Source organism: Hesperophylax consimilis, chromosome 15 (assembly GCF_061612785.1).
Source record: "Hesperophylax consimilis isolate HC1 chromosome 15, BYU_Hcon_1.0, whole genome shotgun sequence".
In the NCBI taxonomy this organism is placed as follows: domain Eukaryota; kingdom Metazoa; phylum Arthropoda; class Insecta; order Trichoptera; family Limnephilidae; genus Hesperophylax; species Hesperophylax consimilis.
Genome location: NC_142850.1, coordinates 3,855,378 through 3,880,972, shown reverse-complemented (window position 1 = coordinate 3,880,972; position 25,595 = coordinate 3,855,378). Strand labels below are relative to the sequence as shown.

The following is a 25,595-nucleotide window of genomic DNA, read 5'->3' as shown; positions in this document are numbered from 1 at the left end:
TGTGTCATCTGGTGAGTTATTAGTAGTGATGGTTATGCTTAGGGCGGGGTGGTGGCAGTCTAGGGGGAGAAGCTCGTCAGCTGATTTAGCAATATGGACTGAGGTATCACTGCAGAATACTAAATCCAGCAGTCGATTATTGGTATTGTAGACTTGATTGACTTGATGTAGAGAGAGTAAGTTCGTCATATCTATTATTTCGCGGGCATTTTCTGGTAGGCTTAAGTTGTGATAAGAGTCCTTATTCATCCAATCAATGCAAGGGGTATTATAGTCACCAAATAAAATTGTTCTGGCATCAGGGTATTTATTTTTAAAGGTTTCGAGGTCATCTATGTGGTTTCTGTAGACTGTGATATTGGATCCAGGAGGAATGTAGACACATCCCAGTAGAATTTTGCCTGATTTAGTTTTTAGTAAAACGAATACCTGTTCCACGTCCAGATGTTTACAAATTAATCGAGTGGATGGCAGTAATTTTGTAACGGATATAAGAACTCCTCCTCCTCTGGTTTTAGTACTAGTGGCTGGATTTCTGTCAAGGCGGTAGGTGTTGTAAGATGAAAATCCAAGTTCCTCGGTGTGAATATCAGGATCAAGCCAAGTTTCGGTAAGAAGAAAAACTTCAATGTGTTGGAGTAGTGGAAGAGTAGTTTGTAGCTCTATGAGTTTGGTACGGCAGCCTCGGATATTTTGGCCGTATCCGATGATGTGTTTGAGTTTTTTGAAGTTGACCTTATTATTGTGGGCTTGTTATTCATATATTTTATTGTTAACCCAACTTCTCCTCCCTTTATCCGAGTTTCCAATTCTTTGCGGAGGTCCGACAAGAATTTTCGTTGGTTCGGTGTTTGGTCGGAAAAGATTTTAACAGTGGAGTTGGTCAGATAAAAGTTCTTTCTCCTGAGGATATTTATTGCTTCAGTGGAGTTCTTTAGAATAACCTTAACGGGCCTAGGTTTATCCGGCCTCACTGCTCCAAGGCGTAATGTGTTGATAGAGTTAATTTCAATGTTACTATCAATCTTATTCAAGATATTTGTAATTTGTATTTTGTCATCTTGTATTTTTTCTATTTGGTTGAGCTTAGAGCTTTCAGGAATATTTATGATTATTAGATTATTTGCTCTTTTTTTTCTTTCTTCGAGTTCGTCGGCTGCTTCACAAGTAGATACTACTGAGTTAGGTTTATTGGATAATGCTTTAAAAGCTGACAGCTCACCCTCGAGTGCTGCCATTTTGGCAGCCATTTGAGCAATGGTTCCGAGAATAGCATTTGTTTTTGGTACCATTTTTGCAATTTGATCTTTGTTTAATTTGCTTGTTGGGTCAATTATTAATTCAGTGAGGGCCTCAACCGCGTTTCTCGCCAGATTGATGAATCCTTGGGAATCCATTTTATTAACTTAAAAATTTTTTTTTTTTTTTTTGGAAAAATGGAGGATGGGTCAGCCTGTATTTAAGGTGGAGTGATTTGAAGTAGATACTAGGGACCCAGCCGCGCGGTAGTAGTTTGGGTGACAATAATACTTAATGTTTTGACTTTTAATTATATTGACAATGCTCTATACTTGTTTAATTTAATGTTTTCCTACTGCCCCTGCAAAAACTCTCAGATCAAGGTGTCAATGTGTGCCGGTGCCCTATTGAATTTGCAGTATTTGTGCGGGCTTCACTAACTTGGTCCCGTACAAATTGGTCCTTCGTGCCGGTTCTACGCATTACGCCTTTAATCGTGCTTCAGTAAAGATGCCTTCGCTTCGCAGTGGCCGTAAAATCTCTACGTCATCCGGGGCGTCGCGATCAGCAACCAGCGTTCCCGCAGACCGAGATAAACGTATGTCTCGCCGAGCCCCGGACCCTACCTTCAACTCTCCGACTGATGTTCCTATTAGCCAAGATGCACCCCAGCAAACTGATCAAGCTATGCTTGCCTCGGACTCCATTGAACAATCAACCACAGCTTGGGGTCCCATCCTGACCCACAGTTCCCCGGCCCCCCAGGAGTCCGACGGAGAGGATGATGACCAACGGTCAGAGTCAACTGAGGATGCAATACAAATGTTGCGCCGTGAGTTGCGCGCTCGAGAGAAACAGCACGTTAAGCACACCGCCAACCTACTTTCAGCCCTGGCAGCAGCAACAAAGACATCCGCCGCACTGCAAGCAAGCCACCAACCTGCCGATTCCAGGTTCACAACTACCCAAGCCCCCGTGGCACCTGAGTTAAGGCCCGCCTTAAATGCTGACCAACCTCAACCTCTTTAAGGATCAACCCAACTGTTCGAACAGACTTGGTCACAATTAACGGACTACATTGCAGCACCCGAGGCCGCCTCGAATGCGCGCCCTGTGTACACCACACGCGCAGCACCCGGACAAGCCTCGAATGCATGCCCGGTGCAAACAGCGCCTGGAGCGTGGCCCGCCTCGAATGCCGGCTACGTTATCACAGCACCCGGGTAAGCCTCGAATGCATGCCCGGTGCAATCAGCGCCTGGAGTGTGGCCCGCCTCGAAAGCCGGTTACACTATCACAGCACCCGGGCAAGCCTTGAATGCATGCCCGGTGCGTACACTGCCGGGAAAACGGCCCGCCTTGAATGCTGGCCACGCTATCATAACACCCGGACCCGCCTCGAATGCACGCTCAGTGCACATACTGTCGGAAACTACTGGACACATGGCACCCGTGGCAAGCATTCCCATAGCCGATTATACTCTACTACAGTACCCCGAGCGACAGCCCCAAGCAGCAGTACCTGGAGAAGTGGAATTTACGCATAACAGACCGCAGCAATTCCCTACAAGTCAGGATTTTTCACCATTGTTTCCGCCACTGCCTACAGCCTACAGATGAGACAGCACAGCACACTCACGAGTGGGTGCAAAAAGGCGCTGATCAGCTGGCCCAGATCACCTCAGCAATAGCAGAGGGTTTTCGCACGTCCCGTGCCCAAGAAAGCTCTCGCACGATAGAGGACGATACACGGATGGCCGCCTTAATCGCAAGGCAGACCACGGCCAAGGATCTTCCCCTCTTCCTGAGTGACCCGCTCGAGTGGCCCACATGGAAAGCCCAGTACACCCAATCCACAACCACTTGCAGAATGACTTCATCCGAAAACCTCATCCGGCTGCAGCGTGCACTAAAAGGGAAGGCTCGGGATGCAGTCGGCCCTCTCCTCATGTATCCCGCTCAAGTTCCAGAGATCCTCTCTGTCCTCGAGCAGCGATACGGTGGCGCCAGCGCAATAGCCACGCTGATGTTGGAAAAGGTGAAAAAGCTGCCGTATCTCACAATAGACGCAACCCTCGAGGACCTGGCAGACTTCTCCGGAACCGTCCAGAACTTGGTTGCATCACTTAAGATCCTTAGGACTGACAGATACCTGACCAATGCCACCCTACTGAATGACATCACAACAACGATGCCGATTACGCTACGGATGACCTGTCTGTATGAGACACGTGGTCTTACGAGTCTAGCTACAATAACTCAGCTGGCAGCATTTCTGAAAAGTATGGCTAACGCTATACCCAACAGCGGGATGATCGACCCAGTGCGACCTCGACCGCGACGGACCGAGCAGGTGCATGTAGTAAACGGTGAAGAAGTTGAACCAGACTCTAGACCCGCTGAATTTGTTACATCGCGAAAGAGGAGTGAGCCTCGCGAAAATAATAGGTCTAGTGAAAGTTGCGGCCAGTGCGGTGGCAACCACAAAACTCGCGAGTGCACCGAGTTCGCGAAGAAAAGTCTCGCTCTCCAGTGGACAATGGTGCGACAGAAGAACCTGTGTCGTAAGTGTCTGGATCGACACCACTCGCGGGACTGTAAAACCAAGGCATGGTGCGGCATAGGAGGGTGCAGATCACCACATCACCGTTTGCTTCACAACCCACAGTTTGTACCGGAAGGTGCCGTCGGTGAGGTTAACTTGTGACGCCAGACGACGGACCGGAGCGTGCTGTTAAAAATTGTGCAGGTTATGTTGGGCGTCCCCCAAGGAAGCAAAGTTTTGGTGTTCGCGCTCCTCGACGAAGGCTCAACTGTGACACTTGTCGACGCTGACATCGCGATACGGATCGGGGTGAGCGGCCCAGTCCGCGGCATACGGATCCATGGCGCCAAAGGGATGTGCATCTCTGACACACTCTCCCACCGAGTGAAGCTGACCATAATGAAAATTCCAATCGAATTTATAAATTACAATAACTTGCTTGCTGAAACTAAACTTCTTAAATTATCTGATAGAAGAGTGTTAATTGATTTGCTATTTTTATTCAAAATTATTAAATCTTTAATTGACAGCCCTAATTTGTTGGAACTTATTTGCATTAATGTTCCTGCTAGGCAAACTCGCAGTAAAGATACTTTTAAATTTAACAAGAACCTCAACACTAATTATTCTATTTTTTCACCAATTCCTAGAATTCACAACCTTGCGAATAAATACTGTGAACTTATAGATATGTTTGGTTTTGACAATTTTGTGAGCTTTAAAAGGCAACTTATTTCGATTCTATCGGCTAATAATTAACTTTTATAGCTTTAATAATTTTATTACATCTTCTCCCATTCGAAACCTTTCAAGTAAATTATATCCATATTTGTTTGTTTTTTATTTGCTCTACTATACACTTATAATTGTATGCATATACCTACTAACTACTTTTTATACATAACACTATGTTCCATCTCAGATCTTATTATTTCTTATTCATGTCGATATTGCTAAATTCTATTAGTTTTTGCTTTTTACAGGTGCAACTCTTATTTTGTTATTTTTTTTTTTTTTTTTAAATCTCTGTTATAATGTTCTTTACCTCACGAGTAAGTTACACTCTAATTTATATTGGTTTATCGATTTGTTAAACTCACAATTAATACTGGGTTTAAACACACCCACTTACTTACTTTTTATGTTGAACTTTCTTTTACTTACTATTTCATGCTTGGGTATATTTTATATTGAATCCATCTTATTAGTGTTTTGCTAATTTGCACAAAATTTTATTATATGTGTTGCTTTCTTACAATTAACTCCATTTATCTTCTTATGTTCAATTATTGTAATCAATGTAAATGTATATTTTCATGTAAAAGCCCATTAGGGCGTAAATAAAATAATAAATAAATAAATAAATAAATAAATAAGAGGATGTGATAGCAGTGACACCTACTACATCATCGCCAACACGATCTCCGACCTCAACCTGCCAGAACAACAGGCCCAGGGAAACCTTGTCACCCCAAAACTTTTAATAGGGCAGGACAATGCTCATCTGATCGTTTCACGGGAAGTGCGCAAAGACCATGACACTACGCGAATAGTGTCACGAACCGCATTGGGGTGGATCGCCCATGGGGGTGACGGGCCTGGCAGTGACAATAAATCCACGACGCTGGCACTACAAATTGAATCAGCCGCAGATATCCGCCTAAGAGAAATGGTAAAATTCAACTTTGCCGTCGACTCTCTTGGCGTAACTGCCGCGGTGAGAACCCAGGCAAGCGAACATTGAAAGTACACCCACCCTGTCCCACCCCGGTATAGGTGACTTATGGTCACCCCTTCGGAGCTCTCGCATGAATCTAATTTTTTTGAATAAACGGCTCTACAATTTATATAAATGAAGCTAGGCCTTCAATGTCCCCGCATACGGTGTTATGAAGCGGTATGCAAGCGCTTACAAGTACTAAACTAAGGACAACACAGAAAAATAAACAACAAAACAATCAAGTTCAAGTGTCAGGCAGATAGTTGGTGGAGGGGACCCACACTCCAGTACCTGTAAACACATAAAAGTAAAGAAAACAATAGAGTGACGGGGGAGTTTCGCCGAACCACGACTGGCAGTCCTGTTGAGAAATTGGTGGTGGTTGGGGCGACTGGTGCAGGCAAGCGAACAAAGGGCCATCGCACTAATGAACACGACTACCCGGCTTCTTCGCACTGGGAGGTAGGAAACTGGCCTCCTGTGGCGTAATCCGGAAGCCACATTGCCTGACAACCGGCAGTGCGCGCTGAAACGACTTCATTCCCTTGAGAAGAAGCTGGCAGCAGATCAGAATCTGGCAGCAGCCTACAGCGACAAGATGAGCCAGCTGGTCAACAAAGGCTACGCCAGGAAGCTGTCTAAACTGGAAGCGTCAACAACCGCACCCAGAAAATGGTACCTGCCCCACTTTGCGGTGACAAACTCCAATAAGCCAGAGAAGATCAGGATAGTGTTCGACGCCAACAGTCGTTGCCGAGGGACCTCCCTTAATGACCAGCTGCTTACCGGCCCTGACCTGCTGTCTTCCCTCTTAGGGAATATTCTGCGCTTTCGAGAGGGAAACATCGCCATTGCCGCAGATATCAAGGAAATGTTTCTGCAGATCAAGATAAGGCGGGAAGATCAGCTGTCCCAACTCTACCTCTGGAGATTACCGAACCAACACGAACCTGATACTTACCAGATGTCATCTATGATGTTCGGAGCCACTTGTTCACCGAGCAGCGCCCAGTTCGTCCAGAACAAGGTAGCCGGGGAATACGAACATGAGAACCCGACTGCTGCAGCAGCCATTCGTTCTAAATTATACACGGATGACTACCTAGATGCGGTAGACAGTTTTCAGGATGCTGCCTCACTCGTCCACGGTGTGAGCACCCTCCTCGCGAAAGGAGGATTCCACCTAACGAGCTGGTCATCTTACAGTCTAGCTGCCAAAGCCGGTGTTCCCACAGAAGACCGGGCCAGTTCCACAGTGCGGATCAGCGTTGGAGGTACGGAGACAGAACGAGTGCTCGGACTAGTTTGGGATCCATCCACTGATAACTTTCTGTACTCATTCCAAGAGACGATCACCCCAGAAGTGGCCACGCGACCCACGAAAAGGCAGCTGCTCTCAATAGTAATGAAAATCTTCGACCCAGTAGGCTTCATTTCCTGCCTTACAATCCGGTCGAAGATACTGCTGCAGGCCGTGTGGCGCTCGAGTATAGGCTGGGACAACCCCATTACCCCTGAACATACACAGAGGTGGACCGAATGGCTGAGCCTGTTGAATACACACAGCATTTCAGTTCCGAGACGCTGCCTCCATCTCAAGCAGAGCAGCGTGACCCTACATCTCTTCTGCGATGCGTCAGAACAAGCCTGCTGCGTTGTCGCCTATTACACCGAAGAAGTAAATGTAGCCCTACAGGCGACATTTCTGGCCAGTAAATGCAAAGTGGCGCCACTGAAGCCTCTCTCCATTCCCCGCCTTGAGTTACAAGCCGGACTCATCGCGGCAAGACTAGCCCAGACCATCCACAAGGAAAGCCAGGCCCGTATATCCCAAACGTACTTCTGGATAGACTCTGCAACCGTATTGTGCTGGTTACGAACTGACCCACTTACGTACTCTGCCTTCGTGGCAAACAGACTGGGCGAAATAGACGAGTTAACCAACATACTCGACTGGAGATGGGTGCCAACCAAGCTCAATCCCGCTGACATCGGTACAAGGGACTCAGATGTGCCCGACCTATCACCCAAAGGAAGGTGGTTTACCGGCCCGGCCTTTATCATTTTACCTGAGAGTGCGTGGCCAAAAGAGCGTGCACCTGTCAGAAGGCCCGACGACCAGACACTAGAGGTCAAGCCTCACTACGTTGGCCTTCTATCAACTGCAAGGGAAGCATTACCATCCATCGAGAGAATCTCCTCATGGCAACGGCTGATCCGTGCAACAGCGTGGGTTCTCCGCTTTGTGAAACAATTTCGGATGAAAGTTAACAAATCTGTAGGGGGCCCACTGCGAGCGGAGGAGATCAAGGAGGCGGAAGACAGATGGATAAAAAGGTCTCAGGAGGACGCCTTCAATACTGACATGACCACCCTCAAGCAAGGCCAAATGCTGCCGACTGGTAGTCGTCTGAACCCATTAAACCCCTTCTTCGGACAAGACGGCGCCCTGCGGATGGGTACCCGGCTGCGAGCTCTAGCGAAAACGAAGTATGTAGCAAGGACTCCCGTCATCCTGGATGAAGACCACCCGTACACTCAGCTCCTGATTCGCCACTACCACCAGAAGGCGGACCATCCCAGCACGGAGAAGACGGTCGCAGAGGTGCGGGGCGATTTCTTTGTACTGCGTCTGCGCACTACAAGCAGGAAGATAGCACACGCCTGCCCCACCTGCCGCATAAGGAGAAGCAAACTCTCTCCACCACTAATGGGGGCGCTACCACCACCTCGACTGATGCATCACATCCGCCCATTTACACATTGCAGGCTCGACTACTTCGGGCTTATGGAGATCACGGTTGGCAGACATAGGGAAAAACGATATGGAGCCATCTTCACTTGTCTCTCGACCCGCGCCATTCACTTAGAACTGACCGCCTCACTGACCGCAGACTCAGCCATCATGGCCATACAGCGGATGACTGCGCGAAGGGGACAACCCGCAGCCATTTACTCCGACAACGGAACAAATTTTCATGGAGCCGGTGCAGAGATGAGAGACGCTCTGGTATTTATTTTTTATTTATTTATTTATTTATTTATTTAATTCAAAAAACAGTTTTTACATAAAAAGCATACTCTGCACATCTCACTAGGGCATTCCTGTATCAAGATGTGCAGCTTTACAATAATATCATTTAAAAAATACATATATGTAAATTTAAAATAATAACAACATTAAATTAAATTTAAACAAAAAAAGAAAAGTTTATGACACGGACGTTTCGAGACCGGTAGACAAAAATAAACAAAATTTTAGTAAGAAATGTATGAAAAAAATAAAAACAAAAAACAAAAAAGTCAACAAAAGAAAAGAAAAGAAAAGAAGCATTATTAAGTAAGTTGGCAACAATAATATTCTTCTGTTAACTAAAGTACAAGGTACCTGTGCTGGCTTATCAGACACAGGCATAGGAAACCATACTGATAAGATAAAGAAATAAGAAAAAATAAAAAATAACTAGATAAAAAAAGGTAAATAATAACCGATAGGTAAGTAGATAATATTATAATAAAAAGTAAGTAAGTAAATATTTTAGCTAGACAATAATTAAAGTAAATATTAATACGATAATTAAGTAGATAATAATAATAATAAGTAACATAATAATAAATAACCAAAAGTTATTTTAGAAGTAAATAAGTGCATGCGCAGTAAGTAAATAAGGATTGTATCGAAACAGAGCTTCCACAAGGAATTATGATATAAGCGACAACATGGGTGATCCAAAATCATCATTCTCAGCTAGTACGGAGATTTTGACCATTTTCTTGAATGAATTTAACGTACCTATAGTTTTTATATTTTCTCCAAGCATATTATATAGCAACGGAGCTTTATATGAAAAACTCCTTTGTCCGAAGGATGTTCTGGTATACACCGGCTGATACATTAAAGAAGAACCCATTCTAGTGATGCGCACTTGTTGAGATCTTTTGGCAGTAATAGTGTTGTTGAAAAATTTACAGAGAGCCTGTATTATGTACAACTGCCTTATTGTCATAATTTTGCTTTCACTATATAATAACTTTGATGGATACATAAAATTTCTCTTATACATTATTTTTAAAATTAATTTTTGCGCAACATTCAAAGGCTCTAAGGTAGTCTTGTTACAAGAACCCCAACAGACAACATTATATGAAAGCATTGATTGAACTAGAGCATAATATACAGTTTTTAATGTAACTTTGTCCAATATGTTTCTTAGATTTTTGAAAATGTAGGCTAGCCTTCTTATTTTGTTTCCTAATGTAGTAATGTGATTGTTCCATTTTAAATTTTTATCAATAATTAAACCCAGGTATTTGATGTTGTCTACTCTTTCCAAAGATTGACAGTTACACTCCTGCACACAACAATGTATTTTTAATGAACGTTCCAAAGATGGTTGATTTACAGAGGAAATGCTAAAAGTAATATATTTAGTTTTGTTCATGTTTAAGGTTAACAAGTTTTGATCAAGCCAATTTTTGACTGCCCTTAATCCTGCCTCGCACTTAGCATACGTTTCATTCCACGTGTCAGCAGCAAACACCAAGACAGTGTCATCTGCAAATACAATTGAAGATCCAGAAAATTTCAGTTTACAGAGGTCGTTAATATATAACAAAAATAGAATTGGACCCAGAACACTACCTTGAGGAACACCATATACAATTGATTTTTTTGAGCTAATGTGATCATTAATTATTACTCTCTGTGTTCTATTTTCAAGATATGATCTGAACCAATCTAAAGATTTATTAACAATACCCATTGAACTGAGTTTTTTTAAGAGTAAACCGTGGAATACGGTATCAAATGCCTTAGACAAGTCTAAAAAGACGGCCATTGCTTTATTGCCAGTATCAAGAGCTTCTACGACTGTGGTAATCATTTTTAAAGCAGCATCACTTGTTCCCATGTTCTCTCGGAAGCCAAATTGATTATCTGAGAGAATTTCATATCTTTTTACATAAGACATCAACCTAATTTTAGCTAATTTCTCTATTATTTTTGATAACGTATTTAGCAAGGAGATAGGTCGATAGTTATTTACATCTTTGTTATCTCCTCCTTTAAATAAAGGAATAACTTCGGAATTTTTGCAATGATTAGGGAACAAGCCATTCTCAAAACTAACATTTACAATGTGTGTAATAGGTATTACTAGTTCAGAAGCATTTTGTTTGTAGACCATTGCACTTATATTGTCATTTCCACTCGAAAAACCTGATTTTAGCTCATTAATCACATTTAAAACTTCATTACAATTCGTTGGTTTGAATTCAAAGCAGGCATTTTGCATAGATTGTGTTGGATTATAATTTTTTACTAAAGATTCTTCACTGGTGTTATTTGCACTACACAAAAGATTAGCAAAATTTTGACCTATATCACTAAAAAAATTATTCACATGGTTAGTAATGACTGTTGGATTATCATTTATGGATACAATGTTATTATTTACTTTCAGTTTATTTATGGGCACTGATTCCTTTTGCAAATCCAATGCTTGTTTTATTATTTTCCATTCTTGCTTTATGTTTCCTTTTACCTCGTGAAGCTTCCCTTTATAATATGTCTGTTTGGTCGTTTTTATAATTTTAGAACACCAATTTCTGTATCTTTTATAATGTGCAAACAGTTCGATATTATTTGGTTCTTTACGACAACTCTTGTGTAATTTGTCACGTTTAATGAGGCAGTTAACAATTCCAGAAGTTATCCATGGTTTCAAGTGCTTTTTATTACAATGGATTCTCTTAGTATATGAGCAATTTCCAATATGTAATTTTAGACGTCTTATGAAATTATCAGCTGCAGTATTGACATCACTGGTGGATAAGACTGTATCCCATGTTTCCTCTTTCAGTGTCGAATTTAGTAGGTCATTATCCACAGTTAGTCTAAGCTTTACGTCTATTTTTTTTGATTTTGTTACTCTGGATTTAGGATATTTCAATAATGTAGCAAAATGGTCTGTAATACTGGTCCTGAATACAGCACTCTGAGGATCTTCTTTTGACTTAACCATAATGTGATCAATACAACTCTCAGTACTTGATGTTACTCTAGTCGGTGAAATAATTAATGGTTTTAGACCGTGGTAAATCAAAAGTGAAAGATATTGTTCACTTTTTATGCTGTTCATATCCAGAATATTTATATTTATATCACCACATAAAATCACTTCATGGTTATGTGTTGATACAGAACGTAGTAAGTCATTTAGGTGGTCAAGAAAGGTATCAATGTGTGCTTGAGAAGGAGATCTATAAACTGCTAAAACACATACATTATAAGGTAGTTGTAATTTAAGACAGTTGGCATGTGGAATAGTTATTTCTTCAACAGAAACTATGACATCATTCCGAGTGTAAACGACAACTCCATCATTTTGTAAATAATTTTTTTTGGTGCTATGTGATGAATATCCAGTAATACTTGGGATATAGATTGAATCTTTCAACCAAGCCTCACTAAAAACGATAATGCCAAATCTATGTTGTATTGCGTCGAGAACAGCTATAGTATCATCGAAATTTTTTTTTATGCATCTTATATTCATACAATATATAGAGAGAGCAGAATGGTTAAGAAATTCATTACATACTGATGGGTCATCTATGTTGATATTGATTTCCTTGTCGTCATTTAGTTCTTCATCCAATATAGAATCCATATTAATACTTTTTTATACATGTTGCTGTTGGTGGTGTGACTCATAAAACAAAAGCAAATAATGTGCGATGTAATTAATAATAATAATAAGAATGATAATGGGTGTATATTAATATTAATTTGAGCCCGTGAAAACTTGTCGAAAATGTAGGTATATCCCGTGAAGGTACAAACGAAGGAAATTATGTTTACATAATTATCAATCTTAAAGTAAATATTTATAATAAAGTGAATAATAGCAATAAAAGTGGTTATAGAGTGGTAGTAGATCTTTTGGTGGTAATAGATTGGTAAGATAAATAAGTTAGTATCAAGAACGCAACTAAAATGACAAATACATTCAATAACATTAGAAATACACAGAATGTGACTAAAATAGTGCGCAGGTATTTGCAATGATTTTATGATATTAACAAAACAACAATTATTAAATGATATTAACAAAAAAATATAGCTCAGAGCATGGAGCGTACTTAGGTTGTAAAGATGTTGCAAAGAATATGTTGACATAAAATAAATACATACAAAAACATTTGAAATACACAGCGATGTGGCCAAAATAGTGCGTAGGTATTTGCAATGAAAAAATTTTTTTTCAGGTATATGCACAGTTGTTATTTGTATGTTATTACCTAATGACAAATTATATGTGATAACAACAGCTAAGGGTGGTAGGTAAATATAGAATACATCACATTGCTTATTCATTATCCTATTGAAAATTATGAAATGAGTCTTAAATGAACAAGTAATGAATTTCATAATTACCGACTTATTATTCTTAATCAGAGCACGGTGAGTACTCAATCTGTAAATATGTAGGTGCGACGGGTGTGTTGCAATAGAAAAATAAGTTACAATTACCTGCGAACTATTCCAGAATCTGACCATAAAAGGAATATAGATATATTCATTTATTTTTTTCCCAGATTTATATAGATTTACTAGAAGTATGAGGTTGCATGAGATCTTACTGATTGTGATAAAAATAAATGAGTATATAAATATTCTATAACAATATATTACAATATGAGAACATGAAATGATATCTTCATTAACAGCCATAATGACAGAGTGAAATAGAAGTCAGATAGATTGACTTTTTAAACGTTGCAGGTCATTGGCATTATTTATTGTTATGATTTTTGAGCTGTCAATTTTCTTCAGTAAGATACGTCCTGAAGATGTCCATGCATATTTAAAATTATTTTCTCTGGCGAATCGTTTAGTTTGTCCTAGGAGGAATTTTGCTTTTCGTGTTAAGTGATCCGATATATATATTCGTTGGGCATCTTGCGATACTCCTAGATCGTATGTATTTAATTTATTTGTGCTGGGAGTTGTGGCCTTTGTGTATGTTTTTATTTTGCATAAGAAATTATCTCGATCTAGTGTGTTATTAAAGGTCGCAATGATTGATCTGGGATTTTTTTCAGCAATTTTAGGCCCCATTCTATAGATTTTTTTTATTACCGAGTTCACATTTCCTGAAGAGTCCTCAAGGTTGATAATTTTTGTTATTTTATTGAGAATTTCTAAATAGTTATTAGAGATGGATTCTGGAATCCCTCTTATTTCAATATTACATATTTGAGACATATATTCTAGTCTGTCGATTTTGACGTCTTGTTGTGAGATTGTATTAATTAAAAATGTTGTTTTGGTTTTTTAATTCGATTAGATCAGCATTATCTTTAACCTGTAATTTTTCCATAGAAGTCACACGCTTTTTTAGATCTTCCTGTTGATCCGCCATGAATTGGAATGACTTTAGTAGATCATTGTTTTGTTTTAATATTTCTTCATATTTGTGATCATAGATGCTTAGTTTATTGTCTACAAAAGAAATCATTGTTGTTTTAAATTTTTCAAGTTCCTTCAAGAATATTTCCAATGTTAACGGCTGATTAGAGCCATCTGTGAATGATGAAGCTAGATTTTCACTGGTTATTGTAGGTGTGGTTGTAAGCTTCGCTGTTTGTGCAATTCGTTTTTGATTTTTGGCAACAGGTGTCAGGTCTTGATTGAGTTCATTCATGTTATTATCGATAAGTTTCTGTTTAGTTGATTTCGGAATTTTAATGCACTTCTTACATTTCCATTGTTGCGATTGAGATTGATTTTTTGCACCTCGGCGAGAAGTTTCCACTATATCCGCACACAAAATGTGATATCCATCTTCACATACAGAACATGCTATAAAATCGGCCGGAACTTCAATGTTTTTTTCGCATGCAGTACATTGAGTATTCATTCTAAATTCGCTGAGCGTCTAAATTCACACTAAAAGAGCACTATTGAATAATTGTTTCCTTTAAGGATGGATAACTTTGCTACACTTGAGATCTTCACTCTTTGATATTCAAGAACTATGGCACCGATTTTTGAGTTTATGACACAAGCTCTCGAGGAAAAACAAAAAACTCTTTTTGGTGCAAAAAACACACTTTTTGTGAAAAGAAATACACTGGACAGTGCGCAATCTTCGATTTAGATGAATTGACCACTTTTTAGCTATTTTCTATTGTTGATTTTGTTAATTTTTTGATAATTTGAAGGAGATACAGAAAATCGTCAATACTAGACTTGACAGTGTTGATTGACAGTGGTATCATTGAGCCACGATGCCAGAATGCTTGATGCCATAGCCACCCAGGGCATTGAGTGGCATTTCATACCTCCAATGACGCCCCACATGGGGGGAGCTTGGGAGAGGCTTGAGAGAGGTCAGTAAAAAGAGCCCTGAGCACCACACTTAAGGAACGGGCACCTAGAGAAGAAACCTTACTCACGGCCCTGGCAGAGGCTGAATTCACAATGAACAACAGACCACTCACTCACATATCAGTTGACCCACGCGACGAAGAGCCTTTGACCCCCAACCACTTTCTTCTAGGGTCGGCTGGAAAGCATCCCCTCTTGTCCATGTTTGGCAAAAAGGAAGAGGAAATATGCCTTCGCCGCCAGTGGCGTATCGGCCAGCAACTTGCAGACATATTCTGGAGGCGGTGGCTTCTAGAATACCTTTCCACCATGGCAGCTCGGCAAAAATGGCACAACCCGGTCACACCCATTAAAAAGGATGACCTGGTGGTCATTATGGACTCCACGCTGCCACGGAACAGCTGGCCGCGTGGCCGCGTCCTTGAGGCCGTGCCCGCCGCCGATGGACAAGTCAGGACAGCCCGTATCCAGACAAGTTCCGGAATATATGTTAGACCGGCCATTAAAATCGACGTCATACTACCTGCTTCAACAACACCAGCCGATCCAATCACCAGCACGACAACACCTGCCTAGCCGAAACCCCTTGCGATGACATCAACTGCAAACACGAGACGCTGGGATGAAACAGAATACGCCCGACGGAGTAGCTGGGCGCAGCAGAGACTGCACCGTGGGGAGTATATCGGACGTACAGAGCCAAAGTCATTATGAGATAACAAGATCTCAAGTTTTTACGATGTCCTTAATATCTTTGATAAAACCATTGAGATATCTGCGTTAAAATAAATATGATACTATAATATTATTCCACATCCTTAATGTGCGACTGCTATAGTTAATATTAATGGATTTTCGGCGCCACCATACATTTAAAAACTAATGTTTTGTTTTGTTCAACACAGTGAAGAGATAAGGGTGATCGCTAATTACTCTCATTGAACATGTGTGAGATTTAATGTATAATTTTGTCCAATAAATAGAGAAGTAACTGGTACAAACAGTCACTTCTCATCCGAGAGTACTCGGGAAAGTAATACTTGTTTAATTTAATGTTTTCCTACTGCCCCTGCAAAAACTCTCAGATCAAGGTGTCAATGTGTGCCGGTGCCCTATTGAATTTGCAGTATTTGTGCGGGCTTCACTAACTTGGTCCCGTACAGGTAGTATGTAAAAAAAAAATGAGATTTCTCATAACCTACCTCACTAAGCTAGCGACTTGCGGCTAGCCTGTGTGGAAGCAGTCATTTTTTCACCGGTAAAGGCCCTTTTAATACTTTTGATCCAAATTATAATGTTCTTTTTGAAATTTATTTGAGTATCACATTTTTTATGTTTTCTCGAAGAGTGTTGTACAATTTTGTTGTATTATGCATTTCAGGAATTTGGAATAAATCTTTGTTATTGTTTCAAGTACAGTCTCTCAGTTGCTGCAGAGTCTCCATCTTCTATCTTCGTTGAACGTCACAGCGGTGCTGCCAAGGTCTTGTATCTGTGAGAGAATATTGTGTCAGCGCTTTATTAGCAGCAGACACATACCTGGACGGATGACGAACCTCGTGCTGCCACTGTTGGTGGACGCGGTGGATGGACTCTTTCGCTGCAGCAGCTGGTCCAGTTTCTTCACCACCTGGGATTCTTGCTGCAGAGTCTCCATCTTCTATCTTCGTGTCACTCGTTCCTATACTTCATTTTATTTACCTCAACTTCACTTTATTTTTGTAATATTTATATTTTTTGTAATACCTGCATCAACTGTAAAGCGCCCCTGAGGTGATATCTCACAAAAGCGGCGCTATACAAGTTATCCAATAAATAATAATAAAAATAGTAAAATGTGTCGTATTTATGTTTGTTTGTATATAGGTGCGTGAGTATTGTTTTTTCGTATATCTGCCGAATGTCAAACACATTCATAATATTACAGATTAGGTTTGAGTCTGTTACTAGGGGTAGCCTAGTGATTATTTTGATCGTGGTTTTCCGTGCTTTTATGATTGGGTCTAAGGCAGATGAGGTGCCACCTCTCTATGCTATGATTTCATGCACAATGATAGATTGACAGACAGTGAAGTAAATCATTTTCTAGTGTAGTAAGTCGAGAAAGTTTCGTATTATTCTGAAAAAGCGGTTTTTCTTATTTTGTTTGTTATTAATTATTTGAGAATGAAGATTCCATTTTAGGTATGGATCAATTGTGAAGCAGAGGTGTTTCATGTGAGTAGTGCGCTCAATGTCGGGGCATTGACAGCATTCATTGGAGTTTAGAAATAAGTGTATTCTAATAGAGGCACCGTCATGAGGTTGACCTGTAATATTCATACTTGAGGTGATATATTTAGTTTTCTCGGTGTTCAGTGTAAGCGTAATTCAACCTAACCATTTTTTACAATGCTTTTATTCGTTTCACCGTTTTATAAACAGCTAGCCAAGTTTCAGCTTCAAACAGTTAGACAGTGTCATCGGAAAACGAACAATTTTTCCCTGGATATTAATGTTGCATAAGTCGTCAATGTAGAACAGGAACAAAGATGGTCCTAATGTCTTTCCTTGTGGTATTCTATAGTTAGTTGAGCACTGGTTGCTAAGAATATATTTTATTTTAACTTGTTGCTTGCGTCCATTTGAGTAGCTTTTAAAAAGTTAAATTCGTTGCCCGTAATACAGATTTTTCCAATTTTTTTATTAATTTACGGTGGGATATCTCAAAGGCTTTAGCCACTGGAACGATTTCGGTCGAAAAATCGACCACTTTTATTTTTCTGCGATTGATATCGGTCCAAAAATGGACCGATTTTTCTACCATTCGTAAAATATTTATTGTAATTATTTAAAACGTTTCCATGGCCAGCTACTTGTTTTATCGAATAGCTGATAATATATTCTCTTTGTCTATGAACTTATCCGTTGTCTTTGAAGTGTTATTTAACGAGTTTTCGCGGTTTTTTTATGGCGTCCTGTCAAAAACAAAATTATAAATTTTCAACATTCACGAAATTTTGGACTCTTCCTAAAATGCCGTAAGTAATTAATTTATTGGGTTTTTAACGCATAATTATATATCTGTGTAATCATGATTGACTTATCTATCTTTGAAATGCGTTTTTAATTCGTTTGTTTGTATTATATTGTTTTGGTTGAAGTTTTTGTGTAAGATTACGTCAACTGAAGACGTCATCTGTTTTTGATTTACAATAATGTCTTAAATACTGCACTCGCGCATTTGAAATATAGATATTCCATCACAGTGATTCAAAACAAAGAGATATATATAAGTTTTATTTGAATTGGTTCATTATTAATACAGATATTTGCTAACCAATTATTTTAAGTCATATGTCAAAAAGTTGACTCTTTTTCACATGTAAAATGGTGTAAAGCCTTCGTCACACAATAAAAATTTAGTAATTTAGTTGTATAATTAATTAATTTGTTTACTTTTACCAAATTTGTGCAGAAACAGCTGTCGTCCAGGGAAAGGGATCACTCCACAACCCAATAATTATTTTCAAATTTTATATTAGTGCAATATTTAACAAAATTTAAACATTTAAGTACTTACATTAAGTGTTTTCAATTTAAAATTTATAGAGCGGTGCTGACTGCAAGAGGAGGCAGAGGAAAAGGGAGACGTGGGGTACGAGCTGGTGCCGGACTACCTGCACGTGGACGTCAACGCAGAGCTGCAATTGCAGCCTCGTCTGGAGTGTTAGTATTTTTTAATGTTTTTTTATGAAAGTACTTTGCTGTGGCCGTTGAACTCATCATATATTTGTATTTATTTAAACAGCGACCCTGCTTTGCTACTGGTGCGAGAGGATCGCGTCAAGGCCCTAAAGGCTGTTAGGGCCCTGCCTGCTTCCATCCGGCTAGAGCTGGAAAGCCGAAAATTCAAGAAGCAGGCGGCGCGCATTTTGCTCCCTACCGCACCTCCAAGAAAAACTAAACAAAAGTAAGTAATCGTATTTAGATGCTTGGTACAATATTATTGTTTTTTCCTGACAGCGTTCCACTCTTACAGTGAGAGTTGGTAAGTTCAGCGCTCTGTGCATTTGGCACATTCAGTGCATATTTTACAGAGTTCTTATTTTATTGTTTATTTACATACTGTACTTACTGTTTCACACGTGAATGAGAACAATTTTCTATGATTTATGTAAATGTTTTCAGAATTCCATCTCCGGAGAGAACAACGTGTCCCTTTTCACAAGGGACGCCTTCACCGTTGCCACGACCCGTACCACCACCGTGGATGTCCACTCCCGCACAGACCCAATCAACGGCTCCCAATGCACCAATTATGCCTATCCGTGCAGCATCTCCCGAGCCGTTACCTGGGACATCGCGGAGTGGGGAACTCTTCTCTCCGGAAGCCGGCTATCACAGCGAGCTGTGGGTGGACGTACCATTCTACGAAGAATTGTCGGCGTTTGGGAACGGTGAGTTTATTTTTTGAAATGTCATACCAGGGGCTCAATATAAAATCAATTATCTATATTTTATATTGATATCCCTAGCACAGTTTCACTGTTGGTATATTGGCAGGAAATAAGCATAGTACTTAAAAATTCCACATAACAAACATACAAAATGTATTGTTGTTATGTCGTGGATGCATCATTACACATCTTTTTTCTGTAACGGGTATTGCAGAGTGAGAAATAAGACATGCCGAACTTCTTTGCGAGGATTACATTTGATTCACCGGCTTCTAAACGGTGTAATACAGCATTTTTTTCTTAAATTGAAAAAACACTTTCGCTTCACGGGACTCATTGTGTTGCGAGGCTGTATTGGTAGGTGGGTTTTGTAACCGGACAAATTATCATTAAAATAGGTCGCTTTACGTAGTTGGTCACTTTAAACGGATACGTTTTCCTACTAAAAGCTATGAAACCTTACTAGAGTTTACATTATCGTCACTTAAAACAGTAGACCGTTAAATGCAAAGTCATTATATCCAAATTCTACTGTAAATTTGTGTTTTCTTTTATTTCAGAGTCAGACATGGGCAGAAAAAGTAACGTGGACGAGGCAGCTGTACTAGAAGAGTCTGTACTTGGAAACCGTGAGTTATAAAACTAACTAACTTACCTTCACGCCATTTCGGTAGGCAGAGAGGATGAACCACCATGCAACTCGATCTTGGCACACACACTCTTTTCTTCATTCCATACCTACCTGACTGTGCTATTCTGACTCCTGACATTGCCCGCCTCAAGTATTTGATTAACTTTTTATATTTTTTTTTATATGAATACCTCACAAGAGCCTCAGCTGGAGCCAGTGAGACTATGGCATCCCCAATTGGGGGATGTTGTGAGGCTGAAGGTAAGTGGGGAAGGGAAAGAGGAAGATGGGGAAGTACCTGGCTATTCAGATCTAGTCACTAAACACGGCTAAAGCCATTTGGAGCAACGTTTCAATTCTGAATGGTGGTCTTACACCAGGGCGATACTGGTAGTATCTTCCACTCTGGAACGTGCCGCAAATATACTATATATTATTTTAATTATTATTTTAATTAATTAATTGTGAAATAACACAAATCAATCAAATAAAATTTATTTGCGCACGCCGGGTTCGAACCGGCGACCTTCGGAATGGCAGTCCAATGCGTTACCACTGGACTATGCCGGCCGTCAAAAGCCATTTCAAGCAACGTTTCAATTCTGAATGGGGTCTTACACCAGGGCGATACTATGGGTATCTTCCACTCTGGAACGTGCCGCAAATATAATATATATTATTTTAAATGAATTTTGTGTGAAAATAACACTAATTATTCAAATATAATTTATTTGATTTGATCCCGCGACCATCGTATTGCGAGTCATAAGCCGTACCAGAGGCAGTGGGTTATCGTAATATAGACACATTAAATTAATTTGGGTTTTCTGTTGTTTCAGAAATGGACAGATCGAGCGACGAGGATGACGAAGCGAGTGACGTCGACCACGAAGAGAGCGATGAGGATACCTTCTGCATGCCGCCAATACCTTATCATAATATTATCAACGTTTCACCTAACTCCGCTATGGCCATAGACTTTAGTAGACAAGACCAGGTAGATAGTGAGGCAATGCGTTTGATTCTGCCGCCTGAAGGTTACTCTTTCGATTGGTCTAATGATATCTTACGTTTTACTGGGATAAGGGAGACTTTCACAGGCACGCCGGGACCAACTTTCAATACCGACGAAATGGGCAAACCTGTGGATGCCTTTCTTAAAATCTTTGATGCAGATTTCGTTGAACTGATCGCGAGAGAGACCAACAGGTATGCAGATCAATGGATTGCGAAAAAACAATTTAAGCGTCATGCGCGTACCAATAAATGGGCTCCCACGAATAAAGAGGAAATGTATGTATTCTTGGCAATTTTAATGTATCAAGGTATTAGTCTTTTCCAGATCTAGTCACTAAACATAACTAAGCCAATTCAAGCAATGTTCAATTCTGAATGGTGGTCCCTCACCAGAGCGATACTTAGAATCTCACTCTATAGCGAGGCACAATGATATTATTATGTATTGATTTTCTTAAATTATGAATAAACCAATAAACTGAATACATTTTTATTATGACAAAGTGTGTAAACAATGTTTAAATCAAAATACTGCTCTTTCATTGTAACCATACAACTGTAATATTGATTTAAAAGGATATTAGGGCTTAATAAATAAATCAATTATTGGTTCCATCAATTATTTTCCCCTCATCCATTTTTTTTCGATACCTTTGCGTTTAGATATAAAATTATCACTATGATTTTATTTGCCATTCTACGGTCATACAAAGGTTTGATATATATATACAAATTTATCATCATTTTACATATTCCGATATACCCTATGTAGATTGACCTTAAGGTAGCTGTCAGTAGTGATTTTTCGTCAAATATTGGTGAATTTCATCAACTTTCAAAGTATCCCCCTGAAATATTGGCAATGTTTATATCTATGATGTATATCTCATTTTAAGCCTTATTTCCTCGTTTTGCACGTTATATAAAAACATGGTTACAAATCTCCAGTTCTAATTTACAATTATTTAAAAAGTAGCACCATGATTTTGACATCGTGAAATAGGCTCTCTGTATAATTCATCAAATGAATAAAATAAAGCCAACACGGCGACTATGCTTATTAATAATTGTAGACAGTTAATGTATCTTCCTAACGTAATACCAGTTTTTGTGGTAAATTTATTATATAGTATAATACAGTGATTTCAATTTTGACACGTCACGCACTCAAATTTTAAAAAATTATTTTCTAACCAAACTTTTGAAGAGAGCATAACGTACAAAAAATTATTTTCCCATTATATTCTTGCATCTGTGGTTATCAAACAGGCCATAGAGAACATAAAAACGTAGAAAATATTCTATAAAGATATTTAAAACTGCCACTGGCGGCAATTTCAAATCACAAAAACGCTAATTTCGCGCATTCATAAAGTTTAAGATTTTTTAATAATTTATCTATCAATTCTAAAAATATAGAATAATTATAAAAATATAGGTGAATTCATTGGCTGTATAGCACTACAATCAGTTTTATGTCTCCGTATTAAAATTCGGAGGTTTGATTTTTTTAATGTTGGCGGAAAATATTCAAATTCGTCGCCAAAAAACCGCGAGCAATCGGAGAAAAAAGTTTTTTGACGCGCGATCGTTCGAGTGGTTAGAAAGGTCTAAGAAGATTGAAATACATTTTTTGCTTTTATCGACGTCTTTAACAACTAAATCAGTGACAGCGGTAATAGCATTTGAGGTACTCTTGTTTTTTGAAACCTGTATTGTTTTCTGAGAGTAGTTTATGGCTCACAATTTTTTTTTTCCAAATGTGCATTGATAACTTTTTCAAATACTTTAGATAAACTGGTCAGGAGATTTATTGGTCTGTAATTTTTTATATCTGTCTTATTACCTGTTTTAACATTACTTTGTTTTAGGTTTGGGGGGAAGTTTTTCTAAGTGATGCTAACGTTTTTTAGAAGTTCTGAGGGTAGTGAAATTTCTGTTCACAGCGTTTTCAAAATTTTGGTTCTTATCCCATCAGCTCCAGTTGAAATATTTTGTCTTAGTTAATTAATTATGAAAAAACACAAATTAAACAAATTGCGCACGGTGATATTTGAAACCGCAACCTCTGAAATATAGTCGAGAACCCTACCCTTCAACCACGGCCGAAGGTTCAGTATTCAAGACCTGGTTGCAACAATATATAAAATTGTTAAAATAATTAACTTGGCGATGTTCTTACATATACCTTCGTGTGATTTGAGTATTATAAACATTTTTTCAAATTTCATAAATCAATTTCGTTTTTTTATTATTGTTTAAAATCTTAAATTAATAGCAGAAGATCTATTTTTCTTAGAAAAACTCTCTAGGACTTTAACCTTCGTTGAGATCCTGTCTGTGACTGCAAAAATAACTGTGAATTTTGTCGAATCTGCGCTTTATTGTTCCCTGGAATTTCTTAGTATATTATAGAATCTATAACATGAAATCTAGGCAATTAAGTTCAAGTTTCGAAGTTATTCACCCGGTGGGCTTAATTAAAATTAGTCAAATTTGGAATACGATTACTAACTAATTTACTCGATGTTCGTCAAAATTACATAAAAAGGGTTATTAGTCAAGTACACAAAAATCTATAAAATCTTGATAAAATTTATCATAAATATATCACAAGAAGTCACACCCGAAAGAATCTCGTGGTCCCAGGAAGCAATACGGCAAAGTATTTAAAGTCGTATACATATCTGGGACCGACATTATATAATAAAATCCCTCAAGAATTAAATATTAAAACATGCAAAATGTCCTTCATCGGTTTAATAATAACTAAATGGTTGAAATAATATTACTTAAAATTTAACATGGTTACCTATTAATGGCTCATTTAGTAAAAACTTAATATTTATTCAATTTTGATAAAAAAACAACAACAACACTTTAATTTTACAGAATAAATTTTTATCAACTTTAACAGCATTTGATTCCTTAGAACGGACAATCTGCCTAATTAGGAACCAATATTGATCTGAAAATTCATAATAACACTTGTACTTATTTTCAATATACTTATACAGTTATTGCAATATTATTATCTTGTCATTTTTGCTTTAAACATGTATCTAATATAATGTTATAAATAAAATAAAAAATAACTACGCCTAAAAAATAGTTTTAGAGACAAAAAAGATGTGTACACGTGTCTCAACCAACAAATCACCAACCAACAGATTAAAAATATGTGTACATATGTCCCAACCAACAGATCACCAACCAACAGATCACCAATCAACAGATCACCAACAAACAGATCACCAACCAACAGGTCACCAACGAACAGATCACCAACCAACAGATCACCAACCAACAGATCACCAACAAACAGATCGCCAACAAACAGATCACCAACCAACAGATCACCAACAAACAGATCACCAACGAACAGATCACCAACCAACAGATCACCAACAAACAATTCAAACATAAAAAAGAAGCAAAATATAATTATCTGGAAAATTACAGCTTTTCACCGTTCTCAACAAAAATACACATTTCTCAATTAGACTCAAATACAATTCAACTGACGGAATTATTGAAACATTTCCACTTATAAAACGTCTCCAATAATAAATTATCAAGTTCATTAGCGTGCGTCAAACGTAATTGAAAAATGTCTTCCATCGGTTGTATTTCCTCGCACCGGAACTCGTTCAACGGATGCCCGGAGAAAAGAGAAGAACCTTTTGCGTTTGATAATGGATCCTGCCGTAAGTTTCGCATTGAATAACATCTAGAAAATTGAACACCATTAAAACAGCGCAAGTTGTGAACAAGCTAAGAGCTTAAGTCAAATTATTCATGTCGATCCCTTATGCAAGTACAGTGTACCACCTGCGATAGACATTGTGCTCTGTATTTTACTATGTGCTGCATATTAAACGAGAATAGTTCATAACTTAGTGAACTCTAATGTATGCGTATGCGAAATTAAATCAATACGATATTGTTTGTAAGCAAATCAACGGTTTGTTAATGAGACACATTTATAGTTAATTAGTCAACTAAATGTTTTTGAGGGCTTTTTAAAGTTGTTAATGAAGAAGGCTTTACCTATCTGATATTGTGTGTATGCATTTCTGAAAATACTAATTTATGAGAGTCATCACAAATCAGCGTCTTGATGAAGAAGAAGAGGTTGGAAATTCAAAATCCGATGATGATAAGTAATACACTTAAACAGAATTTAATTATTAATATATACTGTTATTTCTTTTGAAATGTAAGAAAACTATGGAGGTTCCTTTTTAATCTGTAATGCTGCGTCCAGAAGTGATGCAATACATCATTCAATGACATCATTTGGACGGTAATACGGTAATGCAATGCAATATTCGTGCGGCGTTGGCGCTGATACGTCGCCTGTCGGTTTTTGAAGCGAACATAAAGGCATTTGCATTGCGTTCGCAGCGCCCGTTTGGACGTCGCCGACGTTCGAGACAGTTGTTCTTTCAACGTTCGACTACAATAACATTTGACAATATTAACAATTAATATCATGCATACGAGTATAGTATCAAATTAATACATTCATAATATCAGTTTTCATATCTCGTATTATTAAAATAATTTTTCTTGAATTAATTGACGTTTGATTGAAAAACGTCTATCTC

At 38.7% G+C, this 25,595-nt stretch overlaps 2 protein-coding genes across 2 annotated transcripts; both read left to right on the top strand.

Annotated features, from left to right (window-relative positions):
- Positions 1-1,749: 1,749 nt before the first annotated feature.
- On the top strand, positions 1,750-10,231 carry LOC149417199 (uncharacterized). The gene is made up of 5 exons (XM_089640556.1): positions 1,750-2,225; positions 2,731-3,803; positions 5,164-5,501; positions 6,025-8,514; positions 10,226-10,231. The coding sequence occupies exons 1-5, from the start codon at positions 1,750-1,752 to the stop codon at positions 10,229-10,231; spliced, it is 4,383 nt and encodes a 1,460-aa protein (XP_089496682.1).
- Positions 10,232-17,868: 7,637 nt separating this feature from the next.
- On the top strand, positions 17,869-25,152 carry LOC149417198 (uncharacterized). The gene is made up of 8 exons (XM_089640555.1): positions 17,869-17,918; positions 18,490-18,606; positions 18,689-18,850; positions 19,069-19,337; positions 19,898-19,966; positions 20,808-20,965; positions 24,191-24,418; positions 25,099-25,152. The coding sequence occupies exons 1-8, from the start codon at positions 17,914-17,916 to the stop codon at positions 25,150-25,152; spliced, it is 1,062 nt and encodes a 353-aa protein (XP_089496681.1). The 5' UTR covers positions 17,869-17,913.
- Positions 25,153-25,595: the final 443 nt, after the last annotated feature.